Source organism: Acinonyx jubatus, chromosome B1, assembly GCF_027475565.1.
Source record: "Acinonyx jubatus isolate Ajub_Pintada_27869175 chromosome B1, VMU_Ajub_asm_v1.0, whole genome shotgun sequence".
NCBI classification, from domain to species: domain Eukaryota; kingdom Metazoa; phylum Chordata; class Mammalia; order Carnivora; family Felidae; genus Acinonyx; species Acinonyx jubatus.
The window spans coordinates 198,636,286-198,649,651 of NC_069382.1; the positions used below are offsets into that span (position 1 = coordinate 198,636,286).

The 13,366-nt window shown below is 60.9% G+C and overlaps 1 protein-coding gene across 1 annotated transcript in view; it reads left to right on the top strand.

Moving 5' to 3' along the window:
* Nucleotides 1-8,863, top strand: part of CPZ (carboxypeptidase Z) — a 24,590-nt gene extending 15,727 nt beyond the window's left edge. The window contains exons 8-11 of the mRNA XM_027072003.2: nt 3,128-3,263; nt 5,137-5,276; nt 8,088-8,187; nt 8,395-8,863. Coding sequence (XP_026927804.2) covers nt 3,128-3,263; nt 5,137-5,276; nt 8,088-8,187; nt 8,395-8,762 — 744 coding nt within the window. The 3' untranslated portion in view covers nt 8,763-8,863. The remainder of the gene's footprint in view (nt 1-3,127; nt 3,264-5,136; nt 5,277-8,087; nt 8,188-8,394) is intronic.
* Nucleotides 8,864-13,366: the final 4,503 nt, after the last annotated feature.

A 13,366-nucleotide genomic window follows, 5' to 3' on the forward strand; every position in this document is an offset into this window, starting at 1 on the left:
GCCCTGAGGGCCCCATCCAGGTTCGGAGGCGGAGCCGGACACGGGCAGGGCTGGGACAGAGGGCCGCGCGGGGGGGGGGGGGGGGGGGGGGGGTGGGGGGGGTTGGGAGGGGGCCGGGGGCCACGCAAGCTGTGTGGGCGTGAGCGAGGAGGGTGAACCCCCAGCCCGTCCTGGGCCTTCAGGAGGGCTTCCCTGAGGAGGCGTCTGCCTCGGCGGAGCCTGAAGGAGGTGATTTCCCACAGGCACCCAGACGGGACCCCCAGACGGGACCCCCAGACGGGGCCAGGCGTGCCCTGGAACCGGGGAGGCGGAGCCCGGGCACCAGGCTGAGCGCCCTGCCTCCACCAGAGCTGGGACAGCACTGCCATGTGGCCCAGGCCTCTGGTCCCACGTCTTCCGCCCTTGCTCTGCCGAGTCACTCGCTCACTCGTCCATCCGTTCACTCGCTCACTCGTTCACTCGTTCATTCACTCGTCTGCTTATTCATTTGTTAGTTCATTCACTCGTCCATTCATTCACTCGTCTGTTCATTCACTCATTCACTCCCTCCCTCATTCATTCATTACCTTGTTCACTACCTTAGTCATTCACTCATCCATTCACCTAGTCACTCACTCACTCGCACACTCAGTCTCCCACCCACACACTAACACGCTCACCCCTCACACACCCGCTCATACACTTTCTCACACATTCACCCACACACTCACCTGCCTTCTCACATTCACACACTCACTCACATACACTCACACACCTTCTCACACACACACCCACTCTCACACTCACCCCCACGCTCACCCACTTACCCACTCACACCTACTCGTATACCTTCTCACGCACTCCCACACACCCAATCACAACTCACTCATACACCTTCTCACACACTCACACACTCATCTACTCACACACCTTCTCACACTCACATACTCAGTCACTCACACACTTACCCAGTCACACACCCACTCGTACACCTTCTCACGCACGCACTCACTCGGCCCCTGCAGCCAGCACATGCCCCGGTCTTGCAGGGGGGGCCGGGTTCTGTGCTCAGAGTTCAGCAAGTGACCCAGGCCGGGTGGTGACCCAGACGGCAGGGCCAACATCTGGACGAGCCCGTGTCCTCTGGGCAGCAGGAGCCCTCAGCGCCAGGCCGGGCGTCTCTGAATCTCAGAGGCAGACGCGTGAAGACGTCCTTAGGGGGGAAGTTCACCTCAACGAGTCCCTCCAGAGTCAGAAAACTGAGGCTTTCCCACCAGCCATCAATCAGGGATCGATAATCCTCAGGCCCATAGCCAGCAGTGGTCTCAGTGGAAACCAGGGTCCCGGGAGGGGTGCCGGGGCATGGGGGAGCGTGAAGAGGGGCCGGCCGGGGTGTCCCGAGCCACCTCCCCCAGACTCCCGTGGCGCCCCGTGGATGAGAGCCCACACCTCCTGGCGGTGTTCTAGGCCCCCAGGCCGGCCGTGGCCGCCCGCCCCGCTCCTGTCCCCCCTACACGTGTCCCTTCCGCCGAAATCTTACTCCCAAGCTGGGCTCAAGCTCTGTCCTGCCCCACAAACCCTCCCCAACCCAGCCCATGTCCAGCAAGAGCGAGCGACAGTTTCTGCGGGGTCTCGGGCGGCCCCAGCGAGGCAGTCTGGTCCTTCCCGGGGCCTGGGGCCCCGCAGCTGCCGTGTCCCTGCCACCTTACCGTCCTAGCAGGCTGCTGCACCGCCTCCTCTCATTTACAGCCGTCTGGCCTCTGATGTCCTTGTGCCGCGCCGGCCCCCCAGGTCGGGCCTGTTCCCAGCGGGGCCTGCGGCTCGGGCGTCCCTGGGCTTCAGGGACGATGATGGCGTTCCCCACTCTCCTGAGGGCACACGCTTTGGTGGCGGGGCTGACTGACGGGTGAGGGGAGGGAGACCCAGGCAGGACGGGCGGGGAGGCCGAGAGGGCAGGGCTCGCAGCGTGTGGTCCAGCCTCCCCTACCTGCCTCGGCCCAGGGCCCGCTTTGCAGGCAGACGGGAGGCCAGAAAGGTGGGAACCGGGCAGAGCTGTAGCCACCAACCCGTCAGCACATGGAGGCAGAGGGCGAGTTTCTTAGGCCCCCGAACTCCTGGCCGAGGACATTGTTGCAGCAGGGGCTGCCCCGGCAAGACATCCGTGCCCTGCATGCAGGCCGGCCTCAGTGACGGAAGGACACGCATGGGGTTGTGTTTTAGGGGCTTGGTTTGTGTCTGTGGGGCTGAGCTGACTCTGCACAGTCCTCCTCCCCGAGAAACCGGACCCTCCTTCCCCAGACCCCGGGGGCCCTCGCTCTGGTCTGACCCCACATGCCCAGCCCACCCCCTTTTTACAGAGGGATCTCCTTCTCGGGACAGGCTTCTCCCGGGGCCGCGGGGCTCTGACAAGGGTAGTGTGGTGGCCCTGTCGTCTACACGGCGTCCCCTTGGGAGCTTCCGCCCGGAGTCAGACCCGGTGTCCTGTGCTGGGACATAGGCACAGGAAGCCCCTTGGGCCCCGCCTGGGGTGGGGGCCTGACGGGGCGCGTGCTGGGCTGGGGGCCGGGGCCGTGAACCTGCCAGGAGGTGGAGGCCCCGTGGGCTGTGTCCCACGTCCCCCCACCAGCCACCTGGAAGGTGCTTGTCATATGGCAGCAGGTGGGGGCTTCCTCAGGTACAAGTTGTCCCCGGGGAATGTGAAGCGACAGTTATTGTAGAGGAAATCGGTGGTGACGTCAGTGAACATGAGGCCCACTCTAGCCTCCTGCTTCCCCCAAGGCCCGCCTTCTGCAGGAAGCGCCTTGGAAAGTGCAAAGCCAACCTCTGCGAGCCCTGCCAAGGTCCCTTCAGTGTGCCCCCAGTGTGCCCCCTCTTCGAGAGAAAGCTCACACTCCCCGGCCAGGGTGCAAGGGTTCCACGATGTGCCACGTGGCCACCACCGGTGCCTTGAGCTCTGGCTGTCTCGCCTCCGGCTTTTGCACGTGCTGAGCTGCTTCTGTGGACATGACTCCCGTGTATCTGTGCTGCAGGTGTTGGCTGTGGGGGCCCCTCCTTGCTCCGTTGCCCCCAGTGCTGAGAGAGTTCTGCAGGGGGCCCCAGCTCCTGGCCTTGGCCTCATAGGAAACCTCTCCCTTGGTCTCCTTTCCAGATGTTCAAGCTGCTGGCCAGGGCCTACGCGGATGTCCACCCCATGATGATGGACAGGTCGGAGAACAGGTGTGGTGGCAACTTCCTGAAGAGGGGCAGCATCATCAACGGGGCGGACTGGTACAGCTTCACCGGAGGTGCGGGGGTGGACAGGCTGGGCTGGCGCTGGTGGGGGGGGGAGGAGAGCTGGGGATGGGAAGGGGGGAGGGGAGGGCTGAGGGAGATTTGGCGGAAGGGAGAGGTTGGAGAAGGGTTGGGGGGTTGGGTGGGAATGAGGGGGACGTGGGAGGGGGAGGAAGGGGCTAGGGAGGGGAGGGGAAGGTGAGGAGGGGTTATGGAGTGGGGGAGCTGGCGCCCCCTGTCTGTCCCACCTCTTTCTGGGAAGGGGATTCTGGGACGTCTGCTTTGGGGAGCAGCACAGGTGCACCCTGGCATCCGCGCGTGGAAAGCGCCCAGGGTGCGGGAGGACGGGGGGCGGGGCGGTCTGGCTTCCGTTCTGGCCCCGCCTGGTAAAAGCTGCAGGTGGCCCGTGTGGTCCAGCTGGACCCCCCCCCCGCCCCCTGCCGTTTCTGCACTGTAGTTCATGAGCTCGGACACACGCCACGCGGTAATCCTGTGACCGGGTCCCCTCGGGGGACAAGTAGGGGTTGTCACAGGGAACGAAGGACTCCGGTTAAACTTGAATTTCAGAAAGATAATGAGGAATTTTGGGTACTGTATAAGTATGTCCCAAGAACTGCGTGGGGTATACTTACACTGAAACTTTGCTCAGCTTTAACTGGCGCGCTCTTTGCTAAGCCGTCCCGGGTGCACATCACACAGAGCAGTGGGGCTGTGCCTGGCACCAAATGCCACGACCAGAGCCCCCACGCTCTGCCTGCCATCCCTCCACGCCGGCATGACACCTATGTGTGACGTGTGGCAGATGAGGAGCTCGGGCTCGGGCAGAAGGGCCTGGTGGCGCCCAGGGCACGGGCCCAGCCTCCCACTTCTGTGCAGACAGGGGGGCCGGCCCCTCCGGCTCCGATTCTGCAGCTGGTCACACCCCTGCTCAGCACACTGTCCCCTCCTGCTCCCTGACTCCTGGGGGCACGGGCAGCTTCAGGTGCATGGTTCCCTGACCCCAGTGGAAAGGCTCCAGCCTGGGTCATGACCCCATTTCCAGGGTCCGCAAAGGACCCCCACAGTGGGTCTGAGCCTGGGAGAGGAAAGCAGGCTCATTCCCGTGGGGAGAGCGTGGGGCCAGTGGCCAAGGACAGAGGGACCTGGTGGATTGGAGTGTGGCTGCCCTTCAGATTGTGAAGGTCAAGTCCATGACGGTGGCCGCTGGCTTACCAGGGGTCCGGGGAGGCTCTGACTTCCAGGGGACAGGGACCCCCTCTGCTCCTGACACAGGGCTGGCCTGTGGGCACGGCAGGTCTGCCCTGGAGAGCCCTCGCAGCTTCTATGGGACAAGAAATCCCGGAAGCAGATGGGGCGAAGGGCACAAGCGGGTGGGTGGTGGTCAGCCCGATTTTCTCGAAGCCTCTCTTGGCCACCTGATTGGCGGACTGTCCAGCCTTGCCCAGCCTGTGTTCTCCCTGGAAATGGAGATTAGGGGATCTTCTCCCCCAGGCTGTTCCTGGGACCGTCTAGGCAAACGGACAGTGTATCACTGGGGTTCAGACCGGCAGGGGAGGCAGAGGCTCGGGCGCCAGGGGCTCATGTGGCTGCAGCAGGCTACCCGTATCTCTACTGGAAACGGGTTCATTCCTTACCCACCGCGGGGCACATAGGACAGAGCATAAGCCCGTGGCCTTGGGTGCCAAGCGACTGGGTTTAAAGAGCAGCTCTGCCCTTTCCCCGAGGGGCCTCGGGTGAGAGCGGCAGGGCCCTGGGCCTCGGTCTGCTCATCTGTACAGTGGGGTAATGACAACACCCGTCACCCCCTCGCGGGTGTCCGGCGGCCTCCCGCCTGCCAGGTGGCGGATGCCGAGTGCGGGAAGCGCTCAGGCTGCCCCTGCCCTGCAGGCATGTCCGACTTCAACTACCTGCACAGCAACTGCTTTGAGATCACGGTGGAGCTGGGCTGCGTGAAGTTCCCCCCGGAGGAGGCCCTCTATACCATCTGGCAGCACAACAAAGAGCCCCTCCTGAACTTCGTGGAGATGGTGAGCCCTGGGCCTGGGGGCATGGGGGATGGGGAGACCCGGGCAGCCGGGCCTGGAGTGGGGGAGGGACGGGGCCAAGGTCACCCAGAAATAGGTGGTGAGCAGTGAGAAAGGGTCCAGAATAATCCTCACTGGACCCAGGGGGTGGTCTTCTTGTGGCTCGGTGACCGTGTGGGGACCAGCTGCCAGTGTCCCCTGCCTCCTCTAGTCCTGCCTGGGGGCGTGGCTCCCAGCGGAGGGGTGTGGTGGGGGTCTGAGGGAGGTAGCCACATGCGACAGGGAGACGGGGACCCAGGAGGTGAAATGAAACCTAACGGCGGCTCCACGGACACCTCTGTGACTTTCCCTGAGCGTTTCCAAGACTCCCGCGAATCACATATTGGCACAATGTCCCCGTGAGAAGCAGGCCCTGGGAGGGAAACGGGATTGCCCGAAGGGGACACTGAGGGGACGTATGTGAATCGCACCCTACAGTGGGCGCCCCCACATGTGGCATTGAATCCTGACACCAGTCCCGGGTGGGAGAAGGGGCTGCCCCGCTTTATGGGTAGAGGGACGGATGCCGGGGAGGGACAGCGCGGGTCTTGGGTTCCTGGGTCGCACGTGGCCCTCAGTGCCTATGAGAAAACCAGAGGAGGAGACAGAGGGTCAGACCGTGTCACCTAGCGACTGTCCAGAGCTGGAACTCAGATCTGCCTGCCCCACACCTCAGTTCTGTCAACGAACCCTTTCTAGAAAGATCAGGAACCTTCCTCCAGGCAAGAACCAAGCAGAACCTCCCGGATAAGCCGCTGCCACAATAAGAAAGAAAAAAAAGAAAGCAAAGCCCAGATAATAGCTGGACGTTATTAGCGTTGTTTGAGTTTCTTTTTTATGGCCGAGCCAGCGACCTCTCGCTGCGTGGGGAGGGTCATCATTCGGTAATGGGTCTGGGTCAGACTGCTTGCTCATTCCATTTTACGGCCGTCTGGTGAAAATGAGTTTTAAGGAGCCTTAAATGGAGCTGGGATTGCTCTGTGGATATTGCATGTGAAGTCTTGGGATATAAAGATTTAATAGTGAGCGCGATGCTGTGGGGGGTGGGGCGTGCAGCCGGGTGTGGCTGCCCCCCCCCCCCAGCTTCCCGCCGCAGGACGACGCCCCGGGAGGGCCAAGCTGGGGCTTCTGATAAGGATCGAGCCTGCCATGGCCCATGGAGGCCTTCTTCACAGTGATGCTGACCAGGCCTCGGGTGGGTGTCTGCAGCTCCCCGGGTCGGGAGGGAGGGGCGTGCACGCCACGCCTCCCTCGCTGCCGGAGACCTCCACGGCCCTGGGTCTGCATGGAGATCGCTCCTCAGCCCCAAAGCGAGGACAGAACAAAGTCTAACCCATGCAAGCTGACATTAAATGAGGCCCTACTGTGTGTCTGGTCTCTAGGTCGGGGGGAGGAGGGCAGACAGTGCCATTACGGTGAGATCAGGGCTGGAAGAATGGAAGCCTGGAACTGGGGACCCCAGAAGAGGCCCCTGATGTGGCCGGTCATCAAGGAGGACTTCCTGGAGGAAGAGTGTGGGGGAGAGGAATGGCCAGTGCAGGAGCTGGCAAGGTGTTCCGAGCAGAGGAGGGGGCAGGACAAAGGGTTGGAGGCCCGGGGGGGGGGGGGCACTGAAGGTGTAGGCAGCAGCCTCCCGGGAGAGAGCGGTCTCACTGCACCGTCTCCCCTCCCACCCAGTCACCTTGGCCTCATTTGACACGACCTGTGGGCCCCAAGTTGTTTTCAGCCCAATAGAGCAAGGGGAGGTTGACTTGTTGATTGTCGACATTTAAGAAAATTTTTTTAACATTTATTTTTGAGAGACCGAGAGAGAGAGACAGAGCACAAGTGGGGGAGGGGCAGAGAGAGAAGAGACGCAGAATCCGAAGCAGGCTCCGGGCTCCGAGCTGTCAGCACAGAGCCCGATGTGGGGCTCGAACCCACAAACTGTGAGATGGTGGCCTGAGCTGAAGTTGGAGGCTTAACCGACGGAGCCCCCAGGCACCTCTGTGATTGTCGACCTTATAAGAAGAGCGTGAAGGGGGCCAGGCAGTGCCGAGGGGGGCTCTCCTTGAGGCACATGGAGCTTCCCCGTCTGGGGGCCGGGTGTGTGCATCTGCCCCGAGGGTGCCGTGTCTGGACCGGTTCACACTGGGGAGACCCGGGCAGCCGGGCCTGGAGTGGGGGAGGGACGGGGCCAAGGTCACCCAGAAATAGGTGGTGAGCATTGAGAAAGGGTCGTCCAGAATAATCCTCACTGGGAGGAGGACCCCGTCCCGGCTGTCACTGGGCCTCTTGTGTGTTGACTGTTGGCACCATTGCCCCATTTTTCGGATGGGAGGCGGTGCTGAGACACGAGGTAGCCTGTCCGGGATCAGAGCGCCGTCGGTGTCTCGGCTGGGGCTGACCGCGGGGTCCACGCCTGGGGCCCGGGTCCCTGTGCGCAGGCTCAGAGCAGCGGCCGTGGCGGTTCAGATGGGCTTGACGTTTTCTGGTGGCGTTCTGGGCCCAGGAGAGGGGGTCGGGTGGACCCTCGAGCGAGCAGCTGCGGGCTCGTTCACAAGCCCAGAGGGGGGCTCACTGGTCACCCCGCTTCACAGATGAGGAAACCGAGGCCCAGAGAAGGGAGTGACTTGGAGAAGGCAAGGCGGGTGGTGCGGAGCTGGGTCCGCCAGGCGCTTTCCCCGGAGACCCTGGCTCCGGGGACAGGCAGGGGAGCTGGTGGGGGGGTGCGGGCGCTGCCTGGGCTCCCCGGAGAGCGCTTCATGGCCACGCCCTCACCCCCGGTCTCTTCAGGTGCACCGGGGCATCAAAGGTGTGGTGATGGACAAGTTTGGCAAGCCGGTCAAAAACGCCCGGATTTTGGTCAAGGGCATCCGCCACGACATCACCACAGGTGAGCACCCTCCTGGGACCTGCATCGCGTCGGCTCCGGGACGCGCTCAGAGGGAGCAGACGGGAGGGGTGCTCCAGGCCAGTGCAGAGGCAGGTGCAAATCCGGGGTCTGCTTGAGGCCGATGCCCCTGGGACCCCCGGCGCTGGTCACCTCGAGCCCGAATCTGAGCCCAGGTTGGAGAATCACTCGTGTCCTGTTTATCTGCAGCCCCAGACGGGGACTATTGGAGATTGCTGCCTCCGGGGTCCCACATCGTCATAGCTCAAGCCCCCGGCTACTCCAAGGTCATCAAGAAAGTCACCATCCCCGCCCGGATGAAGAGGGCTGGCCGCGTGGACTTCATTCTCCAGCCCCTGGGGACCGGACCCAAGAAGTTCCTCCTCGGGCCGCGGAGAAGCGGGTCTGCAGTCCGTGACCCGCTGGGAGGTGCCAGCCCGTATGGAGAGCCCCAGGAGCCCGGCCAGGAGCCCCTCGGGGCGCGGAGGCAGCCCTCGGCCGGCGGGAGCAAGCCCTGGTGGTGGTCCTACTTCACATCGATAAGCCAGCACAAACCCCGTTGGCTGCTCAAGTACTAGGGACCACGGCCCACCTCTGCCCGGGGCCCCGAGCTCTCGGTTCTGTCTTCTGGAGACACCCTGTAAAGTGCTTTCTGTTTTCTTAAAGCTGTTCCACTCACCTTCGCCGTGACGAGAAGCCCTGTGTGAGAGGCGCCTGCCGAGGGGAAGCAGGGGACCCGGCCGAGGGAGGGCCACCCTGGCCTCGTCCACCTCGATGGCCCCGGGGGCTGGTGCCCCTGCGGTCCCACAGGCGGCCAGGACTGGGGCTGGACCCTGAGGCCTTGGCGCGAGAAGGGCCCTCTCGTTACAGATGGGGATAGGGACGCTGGGTGGGGGATGCGACCCGCCAAGGTCACACGTGGGGTGGGTGGCGCGGGGCCAGCCAAGCGGGAGTGGACACGCTGGGCCCTGTGGCTGAGGCTTGCGTGTCCGGGAGCCTGTGGCTGTGGGATGCTAAGGACGAAGGTCAGGGGGGCCTGGCTGGGAGAAGTGGGTGTGGGCGGCAGGTGACCTCAAGGACAGGGCCAAGGCCGCAAGGGCCGGAGAGCTGGCAAGAGCCTCAGCATCACCCAAGGGTCACACTTGGCCTTGATGGGGCCTTGACTCCAGGAGGAAACGTCTCCCTTGGCCCCTTCCTCATCCTTAGGATGCTACCAACTCAGGTCCAGAGACAGCCCCCCACCCCAGGCCCCCGCCTTCCCCCTGGACCCCTCCTGGTCCGCCTCTCTGTTGTCCGGTGGGTGTGTGGGTCCTAGGATCTATCAGACAGGGCGGCATGAGACCGATCAGAGAATGCCAGCAAGAAGTGTGCCTGTCAGCTGGGGCTGTGGAACAAAACCCCACAGGCTGGGGCTCGAGCCTCAGAGCTTTGTCGTCTCCCAGTGCTGGCCGCCCGAGATCCAGGTGTGGACACGGGGTCGGTTCCGTCAGAGGCCACGAGGGAGCGATGCCTCCGGGCCTGTGTGCTCGGCTCGTCGCCAGCCGGCCTCTCCCTGTGCCTTCACGCCACCTTCTACGCCTGTCTGCCTTTCTGTCCAGATTTCCCGTTTGTAGGGACACCAGTCACATTGGAGCAGGGCCACCCTAATGACCTCATTTTCGTTTGACCACCTCTAGAAAGACCCCTTCTCCAAGTACAGTCACGTTCACAGATACCGGAGGTTAGGAATTCGCTACGTAACTTCCGGGGGAGCACAACCCCGCCCATAACAGAAGGATTGTCCGCAACACTGCGGGCTCCTCGCTTGCTCCCGGCGGTGCCAGTGGACCCCTTGCTCTCGGGTCCTGGACCCGGGCGAGGTTTGCCCCATGCTGGCGGAGGCATCCCATTTGGGCCGCGCCTTGACCCCAGCTGAACACCGGCGTGACCCTCACGGCACATCAGCATAGTCCCATCGCTCCCTCGGCCTGTGCCGTCTCAGAAGGCCGCGGGGCGAGTGAGAGGAAAGGTGCGCCCCCAGCACCAGGGGGTGGGGGCCCGGGGGGCGTGGGTGTCTCCATGTCCTCCGTCCGGCCTGGAGACTGCGGTTCACAGAGCGAGCGTGTGCCCATAGACATGACGTGGAGTCCTACAGCCTTCAGGGCTCTCGACCCTGCGTGTGTCCAGTGGTTCTGAAGCTCGTCACTTATTTGGCCCCCACTGTGTGCCCGGCACTGTGCAGAGCACCGTGTGGACAGGCAGACTCCTCTTCCCACTTTGCAGAGAGCCTGCCCAGGACCTCGGGGCATGTTGGTGGCGGCTCAGTCCCTCCTGCAGGACACTTGTGTGAGGCTCCTGCTGTTCCCAGCTCTCTGGAGGAGAAGGCCCCCCCCCCCCCCCGAGCTAGCGTGAAGGCCAAGAGCTCAGCTGGGCGCCTCGGTCACTCTAGGAGCTGAGGCCTGGGCCCCAGTGGCGGGGGTGGGGGTAGCTGGGGCGAGGAGAGAGATGGCCTGAGGCGTGTGGGGAGGGCTGTGGGCGGTGGGCCATGGCAGTGGGAGGGTCAGGTGGGGACAGGATAGGCTCCCCATTTCTGGCTGGCAGAGGACCCCGTTGGTGGCTCCTACCCTCTTTCTTTCGATAGAACCTAGGACAGAGCCCCCACACGGAGGAGGCTGAATGCAGGGTCCACCTGCCGTGCTCACCGTGAGACGGAAGGGGATGTCAGAGCAGCGGGGACCTCGGGATTCAGTGAGACGCAGGGAGACAGAACGTAGTCTCCGGGGCCAGCCCAGCAGCCCTGCCTGTGGGAGCTGGTAGGGCCCTCCTCCGGCGGGGGGCGGGGGGGGCAGCTCTCTGCACAGTGGAGCGGGGGGGGGGGGGTCCCAAAGGGAGCGTGCATGCACCAGGGCGTCACCGCTGGTGGCTGTCATTACAACAGAGCTGGCATCTTGATCCGGAGACAGGAAAAGAGGAGGTGGCCCTTATGGGAGGGGAGCACGGCGTCTCTCTCGGATGCCACCAAGGAGCACAGGGGGGCAAGTACCATCGTGGGCTGCAGCCAAAGTCAGGAAAAGGCGACAAATCATTCAGCAGGGAAAAAACAATGAGCGTAAAGGACACGGAAGGACTAAAACGCAGATCCCCGACACTGTGCGTGGGCTGAATCCTCTGCTAAAGAAGCCCAGGCTTGAAGACGAGCCAAGGAGCGCCTGTTCCCAGGAGCCCGGGGCTCCGCTCGCGGTTCAGGTGTGGAACTGAGGACCACGGGCATTAAACGGGAAAGAAAGGCATGTTGAGAATATGGAACAGGTTATGAGTAACATAAAATAGTAAGTCTGCGTTATCCATCAATCAACTTGGCAGCTAATGAGGTAAAGCCCAGTTATTTAAACACGCAAGATTCCAGTAGGAACTCAACGTGTCGTTTTCAGGATCAGACCTGTCTAGTAGGGAAGTCGGCGTTGGTCGGGTTTTAGGGACACGGAATCACACAACCAGCAAACTCAGGTTGAGCAGGGCGTAGAGACGTCGCTTACTTCAAAAGGAGATCACACGCTAGAGGACGGTTGGCTGTTTTTAAGTCCTATTAAACCCTATTTGGAATAGGACAGGGGATAAATAAAAATATCACCCGACGCTAACATTTTGTTCCTTACCGTTCCCATCTTTCCATTGAAAGCTGCCTTTTCAGAGCATCACGATAGGTTTTAACGGTGTCACTTTAGCCCGAAACATGGCGTTTTCCCGGCCTTGGTTAGTTCTTTTTTTTTTTTTTTTATTTTTTTATTTAAAAAAATTTTTTTTCAACGTTTTTATTTATTTTTGGGACAGAGAGTGACAGAGCATGAACGGGGGAGGGGCAGAGACAGAGGGAGACACAGAATCGGAAGCGGGCTCCAGGCTCTGAGCCGTCAGCCCAGAGCCCGACACGGGGCTCGAACTCACGGACCGCAAGATCGTGACCTGGCTGAAGTCGGACGCTTACCCGACTGCGCCACCCAGGCGCCCCAACCTTGGTTAGTTCTTAAGAACAAATTTTAAAAATCAAAGAAATAAATAACAAATGTGCTGTTTTGTAAAAAAAAAAAAGAAAAGAGAGAGAGAGGGAGATTACACATTCTCTCCAAGATCCATTGAGCGTTTTCTCAAACCTTGAGAAAATTTTAAAAGGTTGAGATTATCTCTGGCCATAGTCTAGGAAAATTAGAAATAATTCAGGAAATTGTGACAGCTTCCTCCCTGCCTCCCCCCAGGAAAAACCCCTTTACCATTTGGAAAGTAAGACACACGCTCTTAAATCACACGTTGTCTTAGAGAATGGATTTAGCTGCATGGCAGAGAAACAACAGAAGGGTGGAGTCACACAAAGTTCGTTTCCAACACGCAAGTCTGGGCTCGGCGGTGGCATGAGACCCTGGGCTCCATTCACTCGCCCCTCCACGATCCTGGGGCGAGGGCTCCCCACCTTGCCCCTGTCGCTTCTGATCTCATTGCCCACTTCTGCTGCTTGCCCCTATCCCTATCATGTCTCCTTGGCCAGCACTCAGTCACATGGTTATGCCTGGCTCAAAGAATGCTGGGAGTTGTAGTTTTTATCTTGGGGGGGAGTGTGCTCCGTTAAAAGGGAAGGTTCCATTCCCAAAACAAGAGGGGAGAATGGGTTTTGGAAGACAGCTAGACTGTCTGCATTAATTACATCCTTGGAGTAAACCATGGGGCGCCTGAGCGGCTTGGTTGGTTGAGCGTCTGGCTCTTGATTTCGGCTCAGGTCATGATCTCACGGTTCATGAGTTCGAGCCCTGCGTCGGGCTCTGTGCTGACAGCAGAGCCTGCTTGGGATTCTCTCCCCTCTACGCCCCTCCCTCATTCACTCTCTCTCTCTCTCTCAAAATAAATAACTAGTTAAAAAATATTTTAAAAGAAAATTTCATATGAATTCTATGGTCATACAATTGAAGGCCTAGAGGAAAAATATAAATTCAATATATAAAATACAAAAATACAAATGTAAATGATGAAAATTAAAGCCAGAGAACGCAGCCAACTTGGAGAGACAGAGGCCCCAGGATGGGTGGGGCTGCCCGTGCCAGGCAGAGGGACGGGATGTGAACGGGGTCCTTTGGGGTGATGGGAATATTCTGGAAGCAGACAGAGGTGATGGTCGTACGATTCTGTGACTCTACTAAAACCCAATGAATTGTGT